The following is an 11,322-nucleotide window of genomic DNA, read 5'->3' as shown; positions in this document are numbered from 1 at the left end:
TTAGCCAACTGTGGTAGTGTTCGTTGATTGGTGTTTATATTTGTTCAAGCTTGACATTGTAAGAAGGGTTGCTTATATGAGAGCATACAGTACACAGCAAACCAGTGTAACTTACCTGGCCTTGGTCTTGGCTAAGCCTGAGGTACATTACCATCCTCTCGTCAGCTCTCCTCTTGCACCGATGCTATGCGACAGAGTGCTAATCAGGAACCTCTGGTGGCGCAATTGGGAAATCCTGCGAAGACATGCACTTCGGAGGGTCCTTTGTGTATTTTGGAGGCGTGGCCTTCGAAGTCCATGCCCTTCGAAATGTGTGCACTTAACTTTGGTACACAGCTGTAATCTAACACGATCATCAGACATAAAACAGCATCAAAACTGTGTAACGTTATGGAATAAAATATCGACCCAAGAAGAACTTTGAGGTGTTGATCGACTTCTACATTTTGATTATCATTCTGAATCCAATTCATAGTCTTTTTTCAGCTTTTTGTTCAAAATGTTGTTTATTTCTTTCTTTATTATTTATTTATTTATGAAACTTACCCACATTCAAGTGTTTATAAAAAAGAATGCAAGAAGCTAGAATAAAATTTTTTTGTTTACAAGCCTGTTCTTTCTTTTGATGTTTTGCATGTTCAGATATCCATATTACAAAACATATACAAATTAATACCTAAATAGGGACATAGTAGTATACTTAAAGTATGATGAAAAGTTCACTTAAAGTTTAGTATAAAACTACTAAACTACTAGTTTACTGAGACTATACTTCAAAGTGTACTAAAAATGCTACAAGTATTTAATTAGTAAACTATCAGTATACCTATGTTCACTTTTAATATAGTTGCAGTACAAACTAAAAACATAGATGTAAACTAGTTTGTGTACTCAAAGTTTACTACTGTGATACTTAAAAGTATACTTAAAAGTATTATTTTATATACTAGAAAGGCGGCAAATTTAGTCCCAAGGAGTATTGAAATAGTACACTTACCAGTATACTACTAGTACACTAATATTTGTATACTTACTACATAAAGTATATTTAAAATATACTTGAACTTTACTTCAGCATATTTAATAAAGTAAACTTGAAGTATACTTCTTTTTGGTAAGGGTGCATACAGGCACGTGGGGGCCAAACACATTACTGACTTACATTATGAGTTACTTTGATTAAAGGTCACATATTTTACACATTTATGGAGATTTATTTTAAGTCTTGAGGTCCTTAAGACTATATATTTGCGGTATAAGTACCAAAAAAACATCTCAATATATTTTTACAGCTCCTCTCTCAGTAGCTCTGCAAAGAACAGGTCGATTTGGCATGTCTAATTAATATTCATGAGCCTCTCTTCTGATTGGCCTGTTGTTTTCTGAGTGACGCATGGCCAGGCCAACCACAGGTAACTAGGGTCATGTATGCTGTAGCAATAGAAACACCGGTAATGATGGTCACTGTTGAGGGAAATGTTGTCCGGACTTACATGTTTGAACCTCACCCCGAATTGGCGACGATAGGAGACAACCAACCACCTCCTCAAACGCACTTACAACAGGATGTTTCAGAATGGTAATTCATGTTTTTTTTTTTTTCAAACACCGAATGCAGTAAATACAAACCTGACCAGCCGAGCGTTTGCGATCACGTGAACTTGAAGACACTTGTACAAATGCGGATGAGTGACAGTGATTCCAGATTGGCGATGTAGTATTTGGTTTCTGTATTCTGTACTGTATTTTCCTGCGCTCAAACCTGCCAATCTAAAGGATCAAACACCGTGTATGGCGTTTGAGGTAATTTGTGAATTAGCATAGACTTATAGTCTAAAAATTGTTACTATTATTACACTTGTATACAAAACTTTGTATTATGCTTGTTATAGAGTGTGTGACATCACGTGCACTACCGCAGGTGGCAAGGCAAAGGTTGACGTGGTTGTCACAGCCCTGCTGTGCATAAACAAATACATACAATTTTGAGATTGAATAATTATTGCAGTAATTAATATGTTCCTGGCATGTTGTATGTTTCACAACAATTCTTTTAATCCTAACTGATTAGCTTTAGCTAATTAGCTAACTGATAGCTTTTTTATTTTTCAAACGTTGGAAGACGTACTCATGTCCATATTCCAGGATGACAATGCCAAGATTCATCAGGCTCTTCATGCTCCCTGAATCATTCTTTCACAATTTGAGCTTGATGAATCCTAGCATTGTCATCCTGGAAAATGGGCATGGGTACGCATTTCAACATGGCATCAGTTGCATCAGTTAGGATTAAAAGAATTGATGCCAAACATACAACATGCCAGAAACATATTAATCACTGAAAAATTATTAAATCCTAAAATCTTAAACATTTGCTTATTTAAATCCAAACTGGAACAAGGGAATAACAAGTGCCACTTTAAATTGCAGCCCGAAGATGTGACATTTACCCTGTAACCACATGGATCAAGAAGGAATTTTTGCCCAGTAATTACAAAGAAAAATGTTGCAATAGTGTTAGTTTTACTTGACTTGTAAATCAGATGCACTTTTCCTATCAAAGCAACATGCATTATCAGTTATATTCTATATAAGCACTGAGCTCCATGTGTTGCATTTTATCATATAATATTTGTAATTTACTTCCTGGAAATAGCTGACAAATGGTAAGCTTTTTCCATTGCATTGTACCTCGATGGGCTGCAATGCCATTCAAACTGATTTGTTGCTCAGTAATTTCCATCATGTATCCAGTAATAAAAGACTATGTACCCCACCATTCAAAAATACCTACAGTAATCTATATGTATAGATACATATATCAATCATTATTAATTATTATCATTAATCATTATTACAAAAACATATGCAGTGTATGATCTCACTAAATTGCTCCAAAATGTAAGCTTGTTGATTCCTTGTTTACTGTAGGAATTTCAGATGAGGAGATCAGCAATTCCACAGTACCCACAAGGGACTCCATCTTTGCGAGCCACGCCAGAGTCCTCTAACAATATAGGCGCCACACCTGAGTCCTCCCACATCATGGCCACCATGCCAGAGTCCTCCCATGTCATAGCTGCCATACGAGAGTTCCTCCATGTCATAGCTGCTACACCAGAGTCATCATGTCTGTGACAGACCATGTGCCTTCGACTGTTATAGGCTACAAGCCAGATGCCACATCCTTAGTCCCAAGTCTGGTAGTCCCAGTCATTGTTACTGCCATCTTGTTTGTTTGGACTGCACACACTTTCCTGAGGCCACAAAGGCCATTCACACCTGTTATCTCATGACAAATAAGGCCACACATGCCTCTTCTGATACAGCCATGGAGACCATCTATGCCTGCTGTGTCACAATCAAAGAGGCTACCCATGCCTCTTCAGCTATGACCACTGAAGCCACCTACATTTGCTCTGACACAGCCATGGAAGCTGTCCATGCATTCTCTCTCACGGCCAGGAAGGTTGCCTATGTTTCTGCTCTGTCATGGTCTCCTAATCCCCAATGGTCACCTGACCCTCCATGGTCTTAGATCATGATGCAGGCCCATCTCTGCTCCACTGTCCAGACCTGCCTCTGTTCCATGGTCTTGTCCAATGCTTCATGATACAGGCCCATTATTATTTTGAATAAAACGGTACTTGGGTGCTCTCTTACTTCTCCTTGTTTGCTTCAGGACAGCAATGTTGCAGTGTTAAAATGTCTAGATATTTTAAATAGAGATCATTTTGATGTTCTATAATTACTGAAGCCATGATAAACATAATTTAGAAGCGGGTTAGCTCCACTTTTTACCCAGGGTTGAGGCCCTGCTCCGGAGCATGGTTAGTGCTGTTTTTGCAGTGTTAACCCCACACTGCAGTGCCAAAATTGTACAGTGTGAAATGACTTGTTAGAATGTTACAGCTAGATGCTTAGCAACAGACATCCAATCACGTGCCTCATATTCAGATGCTTTGGACAGTTACAGAAAACCACATTTTGTAGAAACAGTCATTTCAATGTTTGAGTCGGAAAATGTCAAATATGACCATATAATATTTTGTATACTATGTTATATTGCAAAAAGCCCTTAAGAGTTTTGGCATGTCGCTGATTAATCCAGAGCCAGTAAAGATCAAAGCTTTCCACAGCAAGTAAGAACTTCATCATTATGGCAGGGAGAAGAGAGCCAAGACTTCATTGAGTTCCTGGAGCATGGAATCATGACCTCCTCCCAAAATATCTCCAGGAGACCAGAGATAATATGCAAGGGAAACCTCCTTAGGTAATTGCACCTCTGGAGGACTAAAACAGCATCTCTGCAGTGACAAAATCGATTCCTTCAATTTCCAAGCCTGCAGCACTTAATGTATCTGCTCAGTCAGACATTAACATGATCGCTTATTAGACTAAAATGTGTTGATGACATATAGAGTCAGCCAAGTTGTTAGTGGGGAATAAAGAACATTAGCCTTCACATACATCATAGCATAAAGTTTTCAAACACATGCCTTAAACAGAGATGAACAACTATAAGAATTTAAATATGTCACAAGATAATCATTAACAGTGAAATTCTCATGCATCATAGGCTTAAAAATTCCTCACTGCTTGGTAACATTCTGTTTGGCTTTTCTTTAATGTATACATCCATGTAAGTCATATCTTGTTCTTTAAATACTATTTAGTTTATTTGCCCATATAATATTTAGGAAATTACGTTTAACTTATTTGGCTTGCTATCCACTGATGAGGGGCTCGATGAAGCAGCTTCAACTCGAGCTCTGATATACCCCTACAGAGATTTAATGTAGGATATGATTACAAAGGACAAGGGTACCAATGATGAATGTGGAGATTGGGGAGATGGAGGGATGCTGGAACAGACTGGAGAGAGGTAAACAGCTGCGTTTATACTCTGGCTGTTGATTGAAAGATTAGATGGGCTCGCTCCTCCCTAACTTAGGCACTTCATTTAGTTTTCAAAAAAAAAAAAAAAGAAAGAAAAGATATCCATATTTATCTGTTGCTTAATTGCAATGATTTTTTATAATTCTGCACACTCTGCATCTGTTTCATAATATTCAACGGTCCTAATTAGGGATTCAAGCAGCAAAGCCACTTGAGCCCTGTTGCTTTTGGTGCAGGTTCTACTTCTGCTTATTTATTTTAAACAGCTACGTATAAGTATCCTTGTATAGTGAGAAGTCAACAAATTGTGAATGCAGTTTACTTATGCCACTAAATTCAATATTTAGTTATGAAAGTTGTGGTTGCTTTTAAAAGCTCAGTGCCATTGGTCAGTTTGAGCTACGGACATGAAATCCCTGACATAACCCACTTCCTGTGAAAATCAAATTGTCTTTAAAATCCTTATTCTGAACCTTGTCTTTTTTTACTATATTGTAGGGTTGAAAATGATCAAAGACTTCTGCTTTCCTGTCCCAAACCTATCTTCAGTAGCAAAAGGGCCATTTGGAATTTGTGAAGGCACAGAGTGCTGATTGTGATCAAGGCCTGTAGGCAAACATCTGTATGCATCGGGGGTCTGCTAATTGTCACACCTTCTGCACAGTGGGTGAAGCGGTAATCTGCTGATTGGCCAGTTTGAATGTCTCACATTTGGTTTTTAGTCACATGGTCAAGGAAGGGATAAAAGAAGATTGTAACTGTTGCTCTGGCTCCTCTTTTCTTTGCTCTCTTTTTCTTGGCTGTGATCTCTCTTCACTGGGGCCCTGCTCTCTCTTCCTAGTCTTGATTCAACATTAACATTAAAGTGCTACCTATTGCAATAAAATATAGTCACGTAATAGCAAAGCTCTCCCACATATTTGGCTATTCTAACTGCGCTTATTTCTGTCATTGGTATAAGTGGCAGTGGATGGTAATAGGCAAGAAATGTACAGTATTATACCATCGTGCTGATAACATTTCTTTAGTCATTCGACAATCCTACAGCCTGAGCCACTGTAGGGAAAAAAACACCCTTACAATATCAGTGCATTTAATGTCCTACTTCTTTCTGTTTTTCTTAGTATATGTTTAATATACAGTTTATGCACAGTGATTAGGTTATTAATTGTAGAATTGATTTGTTTTTAATGCCAGATAAGAGGCTTGCTGTTGAATTTATCTGGCCTAAAGATAGAATAAGGAATCAAATCCATGCTAACTAACCAAATGGCAATGGCAACAGAAAATTAATTTATTCCTTTCCTCTTTAACAGGATTAAGAGTTCTGTGACCAGCTGTTATACGTATTAGCTGGCCTGGCAGAAGTCCGTAACTCACTCCAACACTTTTCCACAAACCCGTTTCAAATGGTGGCTGAGTGGGGGCAAGAACATATGCCTGTCATCCACCATAACTCAGCTGAAGCCTACAGTGAACACAGCCTTACACTGTGCTCTTGCACTGTAACCCATGCTATAGCAGCCCCTTTTCTGAATTTTACAGTGCAAAACTTGAACTACTTTATCAAGATGATAAAGGCAAGATTTCTCTGCAGGAATGCAGTAGTACTTTTCACTTTTTTGTGCTAATGAGGCTGAGCTCAGGGAATATATAAATGAGCTCCAAGAAAACAATACGCACTGCGTGCAGCATTCTGCCACATACTGTGTACATACGCACACATGCAAACTGAGAAAGGGGAATCTTACCGAGCTGTAGAGGAAGCCCTCCGCATTCATGCCGATGTAGAAACCTGCTTTGACTCCCTGAATGGCCACCACCCTTAAGCCGACAGGGATGAGGTTGAAAAGAGCTAGAGAAAAACAAGGAGGAAACATTACATAACAATAGGATTGGCACTGCTATAACCACACTTGGAAAATGGATAAACTATTAACTAACCTAGCATTTCTGATAGAAACAATGAGATCTAAATAAAATGTGTTAATTGGTTACTGAGTAATGGTGAAGGTAAACAGTATGGAGGAGAGTGGGGTAAGCTGTGCCACTTTTTACCTAGGCTGTCGTCTAATCAAGGAGAATATAAAGGTACAATTCATAATTATCCATTAATACATCCATATTAATACGTCTACAACATATACCACTGAAGTATGACTTCTACAAAAGTGGTCCAACAAGTTTGTCCAACAAGTCATGTCAAGAGGTAAGATGAACGATTTGCAACTTAAACAAAAATACACTATTCCATTTCAAAGTCCACCATAAACTAGCTAAGGAAATGTTTAATATTCAACATTTTTGAAAGCATTAAAACCATATTCAACCATTTTGGTTTTTCACTTGATAGAATCTTGATAAGGAAAAAAAAAGTTGGACTGGACAAACCAAAATATTATTAGCACACATTCCCAGGGGTGTAAATTTCATCTAACAGTAGGGGGGACAATAAACATAAAATTTCTCATGAGCAAATTTTTGAAGGGGACACAAATAATACAGCTAAAATTGTACTTGTAAGGATATGTATACACAGCCTTACTACTATTAGTGCAGCAGGGAGACCGTGCCAAATTAGACAATTTCAAGCTGCTGTGGTCACGCCGCGACAGCGGTCGTGTCCGTTGTTGACATTAGGGGTCTCCAACCTTATTTCATTCAGGAGCTACTTTTTAAAATGTAAGCGGCTGAGAGCTACCAATGTTATACAATACTTCTCTTAACCCTTTGGTGCCGGCGGGACACCACCCGCACGAAAAAATTAAAAAACAAATTACTAAGCAACCCCTGAATGGAATAACACAAAATAGGTATCATTTTAAAGCTTAGAATCTCAGCTTTTTAATGAATGTAATTATTTCATCATTAAGATCAACTCATAACGAGCGCTAAGCAGTCCCTCTAAACCAAAGTGTACCGCAGGCGGGACACCACCCCTCCACGTCAATATTACTAATCATATTTTTCAAACCACTGCCTTGATCAACAAAAAATGGATATAATTTGAAAGCTCCGAGTATGAGCTTTACAATGCATGTAGCCACTTTGATTAACTCCAAAGTAGTGCCGAGTTATTTGCTGATAAATTACAAAAAAAATTCATAATTTACAAAATATGTTTTTTTGTGCCATGTACTTGTCACGGTCACCAGTTCTGTCAGCTAGTCTGAACTTCATTTCCCATCATCCCTCCTGCTGCTCACCTGCTCATTGTCACCAATCATCTAATCACGATCACTAGCTGTCTCTGATTCCACCTGCACTGGTTAAAAGGACTCACCACACACACACAGTTTGTCTAGTCTCGTCTAAGACCTTCCAGATATTTGCCTTGGATTGTTACGTACCTGAAGTCTACTTACCTGTTGTTTGTTTGCACCCCCAAGTCTCCTATCTCCGATCTTCAGCGTCCAGTTCCTTATCCACAGTCATCAGCTCTGTGTCTCCATCTCCAAGTGTCGTGTGCTCTTCCTACAAGAAAGGAAAGTGTTTACCTCTTTATCAAGTCCTGTAAACGTGTGTGTGTGTGGCTCCTCACCTGTCTGATCTCCCCCCTGCTCCATCTGCTATGCGTATCTGATCACCTATTGCCTTATCGATGCTGTTGTATTAAATAAAGCCTGTTTGGAAAGTTATTCATCTCTCTCTGGTCTGTGTACCCGTGACAGAAGACTAGACCACAACAGACAACAGCATTATGAGCTCCATTGATCCGGCCACGCAAATCCTCTCCATAACCCTAGATGGCCGTCCGATCAAGTTTTATGTTGATGAGTTCCTCTCGCTCGCGACCACCAGGTACCTTGGAAGGATGTTACATTTAAAGTCAGTGGTCTGGATGATCCACTCTTCCTCCAAGCACAAGCAGCGACAAACCCCGGTACCTTGGCACAATATATCGATCATGTGCTATTGCTAGATGGTTCATTCTTCACAGTGGGCGAGGATGTTGTTGTTGTTGATGCTGCTGATGATGATGGTGGTGCCGGTGTAACTCAGTTGCTGATGCCCCAACCCCCTCCAGTTCTCCTAGTACCATCAGTTTATTTTTCCGAGCCCACTCCAGTCCCAAATGAATCTATCCCAGTGGGTGAAATCTCAGTTCCAGAGTCTCGTCTAGCCATGACCGTCATTCCAGAGTCCCATTCCGAATTGGCTGCCGCACTTGTGCCCCTGGGAGTACTGATGGAATATGAGGGGATGTCTTGGAGCCCAGAACTGATTCCAGTCCCCAAATTCAACCCAGACTTTGCTCCTGTCCCCGAACTCTGTCCAGAGTTGACTTCTACTCCTGAGTACAGTCCAATAAGCTCTCCAGAGTCAGCTCTCCAGAGTCCGGCCAGGAGCCCACTCAAGTAGCCGAGCTCGGCCAGGAGCCCACCTCTCCTTAGTCTCCGCTGGTCCCGTCCAGCCCTCCTTCGTCACGCGCCTTCCTGGAGGGGGAAGTACTGTTATGGTCACCAGTTCTGTCAGCTAGTCTGAACTTCATTTCCCATCATCCCTCCTGCTGCTCACCTGCTCCTTGTCACCAATCAGGATCACCAGCTGTCTCTGATTCCACCTGCACTGGTTAAAAGGACTCACCACACACACAGTTTGTCTAGTCTTGTCTAAGACCTTCCAGATAATCGCCTTGGATTGTTACTCACCTGAAGTCTACTTACCTGTTTGTTTGCACCCCAAAGATCTCCAGCGTCCAGTTCCTTATCCTCAGTCATCAGCTCTGTGTCTCCATCTCCAAGTGTCGTGTGCTCTTCCTACAGGAAAGGAAAGTGTTTACTACTTTATCAAGTCCTGTAAACATTTGTGTGTGTGTGTGGCTCCTCACCTGTCTGATCTCCCTCCTGCTCCATCTGCAATGCATATCTGATCACCTATTGCCTTATCGATGCTGTTGCATTAAATAAAGCCTGTTTGGAAAGTTATTCATCTCTCTCTGGTCTGTGTACCCGTGACAGTACTCTAATATGTGAAAAATATCATACAGCTCGGATAGTCATGTCATTTGAAAGGTCTCATCCAGTAGAATAACACAAGCATAATTGTTTGGGGCTTTGAATAAACTGGAGCGAGTTTTTTGTACAAGAAGTCACCCCCAGACCCATATGAAAATAATATTGTCACCGTTTTACTTGTAACTTCATAAAATATGATCAGATCATGGAAAATTATGCACCATTATTTAGAGCAGATTCTCCTGATTAAAAAGAGCCCAACACTGTAATCTGCCATTTATATCTGAAGATTTTCCTCATGAATTTATAACACACATAAAACTGCACAGGTGTAGTTTAGCCCAAAAATCGACGGTAGCTAGCTGTCATGTGGCGATTTCGCTCGTAACTTCATGGAACATGAATATATCATAGAAAATTTGCAGAAAATTCTCCCGATTAAAAAGAGCCCAAACTCACCATAATCCATCCCTCAGATCTAAAGATATCTGTCATAAAGCTATAACACACAGAAAATAATTAGGTAATGTAGCTTAGCAAAAAAAATCAGAGGTTGCAGTCCTGTAGCGTTTTAGCTCATAACTTCACCAAACATGCATAGATCTTGAAAAAATGCACAGCATTATATTCAGAAAAGTCTCCCGATTAAATAGAGCCCAAATTTACCATAATCCATCGATCAGATGAAAGATTTCCTTCATAGAGCTGTAACACATGAAACCAGACAGGCGCACTGAGGCACTGCAAAGAAAAATTGTAGTTTAATTTTGTGCTTTTATTCCTAACTTCAGGAAACATGCATAGATCATGGAAAATTGCACGTCATTATTTTCAGAAAATTCTCCCGATTAAAAGGAGCCCAAACTCATTTGTTCATTGGATCTAAATATATTACTTAAGATGTTATCACACACATGAAACCATTAAATTGAGAAAAAACATAGGTTATGTTTTCATTCATAACTTCATAAAACATGCATAGATCATGGAAAATTATCTCAATTAAAATGAGCCCAATCATACCATAATCTGTCATTTTGATCTAAAGATATTCGTCATCGACTTATAACACATAAAACTCCAAATGCGCATTTAAAGCTTAGAAATTCAGCTTTCGAATGCATCCAACCATTTTGATCAACTCCTAACCAGTGCTGCCTAGTTCCTCTAAACCGGAGTGTACCGCCGGCGGGCGCCCCCTGGCGAAGAAAAAAATAATACGCATATTTTTCAAAATATCTGCCTTGATCAACCCGAAATTGGTGTCATTTGAAAGCTTGGAGTCTGACCTTTACAATGCATGTGGCCACTTTGATTAACTCGTAGTGCTGACTGAGTTATTTGCGGATAAATAGAAAAAAATGTTTTCATAATTTATGAAAAATGTTTTTTGTGCCATGTGCTCTAATATGTCAGAAACATCATACAGCTCAGTCACGTGTCATATGTCATTTGAAAGGTCTCA

General features: G+C 39.5%; 1 protein-coding gene across 1 annotated transcript in view; it reads right to left on the bottom strand.

The window, feature by feature from the left end:
* Positions 1–3,188: 3,188 nt before the first annotated feature.
* LOC107755661 (fibroblast growth factor 12-like) overlaps positions 3,189–11,322 on the bottom strand; it is a 70,455-nt gene continuing 62,321 nt past the window's right edge. Inside the window, exons 4-5 of the mRNA XM_016572553.1 lie at positions 6,618–6,754; positions 3,189–3,257 (exon numbers count right to left, since the gene is read on the bottom strand). Of these exons, the coding sequence (XP_016428039.1) occupies positions 3,189–3,257; positions 6,618–6,754 (206 nt within the window). The remainder of the gene's footprint in view (positions 3,258–6,617; positions 6,755–11,322) is intronic.

Source organism: Sinocyclocheilus rhinocerous, unplaced genomic scaffold (genome assembly GCF_001515625.1).
Source record: "Sinocyclocheilus rhinocerous isolate Xijiao unplaced genomic scaffold, SAMN03320098_v1.1 scaffold2127, whole genome shotgun sequence".
NCBI lineage: Eukaryota > Metazoa > Chordata > Actinopteri > Cypriniformes > Cyprinidae > Sinocyclocheilus > Sinocyclocheilus rhinocerous.
Note: the sequence above shows the minus strand (reverse complement) of the source record. Positions and strands in the feature narration are given on the sequence as shown.